At 56.6% G+C, this 3,425-nt stretch overlaps 1 protein-coding gene across 1 annotated transcript; it reads left to right on the forward strand.

The window, feature by feature from the left end:
• Positions 1–4: 4 nt before the first annotated feature.
• On the forward strand, positions 5–1,929 carry VPS25 (vacuolar protein sorting 25 homolog (S. cerevisiae); the record flags this gene model as incomplete). Its single annotated transcript, XM_010187095.1, has 5 exons — positions 5–59; positions 154–207; positions 605–693; positions 1,208–1,283; positions 1,817–1,929. Coding segments are annotated over 5 exons (387 nt in total), but the record flags the coding sequence as incomplete, so codon positions are not given.
• Between the last annotated feature and the right edge of the window lie 1,496 nt (positions 1,930–3,425).

Here is a 3,425-nt window from a genome sequence, read left to right on the forward strand (position 1 = left end):
CGCCATGACGGTGCGGGAGGCCCAGGACAGCCCGCTCTTCGCCAACCGCCGCTTGCAGCGTATCCTTCGGGCCGGTGCCCCTTCCGTCCGTCCCCGGTGTCCCCCCTGTTCCCTCCCTTCTGGTCCGTGAGTGCCTCCTTAACTCTCGCCCAGGGAAGCTCCCGCTGGAGTCCATCCAGGTGGTGCTGGAGGAGCTGCGCAAGAACGGTGGGTGCTGTCCGTGTGTCCGTCCGTCCGTGTGTCTGTCCATCCTACCCATTGCCAGCGGGGCAGGGAGAGCATGAACCATGGGGCAGGCTCTGTCCCACTGCTGATAACCAGACAGGGGGCTTGCCCAGCCCATCCCAGGCCCTTCACTGTCTGTGGCTCCTTGGTGCCCCCCACACCCCAAGCCAGAGCGCCTCTGGGGCAGGTTGAGAGGGCGCTCAAAGATAAATTAACCTCCCTACACATAGAGATGCTCAGAAAGCTGTCACGAGCTGTGGCATGGTGGGCAGGGGCAGCAGCAGGTGGGCGTAACGTCCAACACGTCACAAAATCTGCAGGTTTGATCATGACTATAGGCGTGTGCTCTGGTTAAATATCTTTTCCCTGTTGATTTTAGGGAACCTGGAGTGGCTGGATAAGAACAAAACCAGTTTTCTGATCATGTGGAGGAGGCCAGAAGAATGGGGGAAGCTCATCTACCAGTGGGTGAGAGCACAGAGTCTGTCCCGCTGCCCGGGCTGTGTCTAGAGGATGGGGGATATTGGCTGCCGCTGGTGAAAAAGATCATTGTAATGTTGTTTTTTCACTTCCTTGTGGCTTTTACCTTTCTTCTTTAATTCTTCTCTGTTGCAGAGGAGAATAGAGACATTAGTGTCGTTTCACCTGCTGTGAGATGCCGCTTGGGCAGCGCAGTTGTCCGCTCCCGCTGCACTCAGCCGTTCCGTAGCGAGGATGGCGCAGAGCTGCTGCGTGGCATTTGCACAGCACGAGTCCTTACTGTGAAACGCGGCAGAGAGAGCCACGGGGCAGGGAAGGAGCTGTCTTGATCTCCTTAGGCATCATCATTGACTCTGCAGTGCCCCAGGGCATTTCCAGGGTGGTTTTGCTCATCGAGTGCCGTCCGTACTCCCATCTTGCTTCCACTGAGACGCACAAGAGGTCGTGCCAAGGACGTTAAATCACGCGGACAAGATTTGCGACGTTGCTTTTATGTTTGCAGGTGTCGAAGAACGGCTTGACCAACTCTGTATTCACGCTGTACGAGTTGGCCAGTGGAGACGATACGGAGAACGAAGGTAACGTCGTGTGCAGTGTTCTGGAGCAGGTTTTCAGAGCACGCTTGATTTGAGACTGTAAACAGTTGATTATCAGGTTATAGTTTTGTACATTAAATATGTTAAAATTGCTGACGCAGGCTCACAGCGATCACCACTGGCAAATGCCCTCGAAGGCTTTTCTACCACTTCGTGAACGTCTGCCTTTGTTATCGCTGTTTGCATTTTAAGCCTCCCCTTGCCCCACAGCCCTCCCCAGTGCCCAGCTCTTATCTGGTGCGGGGTGCGGGTGTTTTGGGTTTATGCCGAGCTTTGAGACCGCTGTGACTCACTCCCCTCTGTCTGCGACCTTCAGGCTTTGTTCCTGATGCAGCAGCGTGGTGATGAGTCTGCGTAGCCATTACTCTGGATTTGCCGTGGTGTTACGGCACTGGAGCCTGAAATATCCCCAGAGCCCCTACTCCACTGCTGCCAGCCCTGCACTCTGTTTCCTGATATGATTTTTTTTTATTAATTATTATTTTCCTGTTGATGGGGTCTATGTCCTTCCCTAGAGTTCCACGGCTTGGACGAGCCCATGCTGCTGCGCGCCCTGCAAGCCCTGCAGCAGGAGCACAAGGCTGAGATTATCACGCTGGACGACGGCCGTGGCGTCAAGTTCTTCTGATCGGAGCCCCCTCCCTCCGTCCCCAGCTGCTGGCACGGTCCCCGCCGCGTGGGTTCGCTCCCCTGGCCTCACTTCAAGCCGTGACCGCCAGCAGTTGCGCACTCGAGGTTTCCTGAGGCCAGGAGAATCTGCGGCGCACTCCAGAGATGGGACTGCTCAGAAACACCCAGAGATCTCTGCCTCCTCCCTGCTGATTGTGCTGGAGAGGCTGGGGCTGCTCTGGGCAGTTCTGAGAGACCGCCCAGGAGGGAAATAACGGGGCTGCTCTTGCTGGGCCCGTTCCCTTGCAGTGTCTCCCCGGTCCAGCTTGGCCTCAAGGGTGGCTCCTTCTCCCCTGCAGCCCCGTGCTCGGCTCTGCCATCACTGCTGGACACGATGAACTCGCTGTCGCTGCCATGCAGCCCCTGGCAGCAGGATGGTGCTGTGTGCTCGACGCAGAGCGGGCTGTGCAGCGGGGTGGGGTGGCTGCCAAGGAGCTAATTTGGAGTAATTAAAACGAGATGTATTTATAGAGCAGCCTGGGTGTTTTCATCTCTCTCTCTTTTTCCATCAGAAACACAACAGCAGCACACCAGATTCCTGCCCTACAGCCGTGTTTCCGTGCAGCGCCAGATGAACGCAGCAGTGGGCTTGGGGTTTGGCTCGGTTTGCAGCCAGGGAGGGCTCCGCAGGAATCGTCTGATGCTGGAGTCTGCCCTGGACTTGTTTTGGGGCCCAAGAGCTGCCTCTGCACCGACCTCCTCCCTCTTGGGGTGCTGAGCCCTCCCATCTCGCTGTCCCCTGCAGTGGCCGTTCTGCACTGGATCCCGAGCACAGGGAGGGCCTTTCCCAGCCAGGCCTGGGTGTTCGTGTTTCTCACTCCCTGTGTGCAATGCTGACCTCTCGGCGCTGTGTTCTGAGTCTGGTGTGCTGTAACCTGGCTGTCCTTGAGTGAGTCTGTGTTCTTAATTAAATTTGCTCCCTTCTGAGGAAATGGCTGATGTGACATTAGATAAGCCGAAAACTAGCCTTTTTCTTTCCAATGCACTTCTGGCAGCGATTCACCGCTCCTTTTCAGCTTCCTACTTGGCTGCTTACTTGGTGAGAGGAGGAGGAAGAGTACATTCCCCCCATCAGAATGAACATGGGATAAAACCCCTTTTTCCTTGATGAGTTATGAAATATCACACCTGGCCGTGCCTGCAAGGTCCCCGCTCCCTGAGCCGGGCACCACAGCAGCGAGGGGCTCCTGAACACTGCCATAGGATGGGTCCTGGGGAGCTGGTGCTGCTGCCCTGGAGGGGCTGATGCTCCCTGGCTGTGCCCTCTGCGGGGACGGGATGATTTGTATCTGGGAGTGATGGACGCTCCTCCAGTGGATGAAAGAGAGCCTGGTAATTGTCCTCTGAGACCAGTGTGTCTTTATCCAGTGCTTTGCAGCCTCTGATGATGCAATCTCGGGTTTGGGGCAGGAGAGCTAGCCTGGCTGACGCTGCCTGGATGCTGCGTGAGGCCGC

The sequence above is a fragment of the Mesitornis unicolor genome, unplaced genomic scaffold, assembly GCF_000695765.1.
Source record: "Mesitornis unicolor isolate BGI_N332 unplaced genomic scaffold, ASM69576v1 Scaffold42596, whole genome shotgun sequence".
Lineage (NCBI taxonomy): Eukaryota > Metazoa > Chordata > Aves > Mesitornithiformes > Mesitornithidae > Mesitornis > Mesitornis unicolor.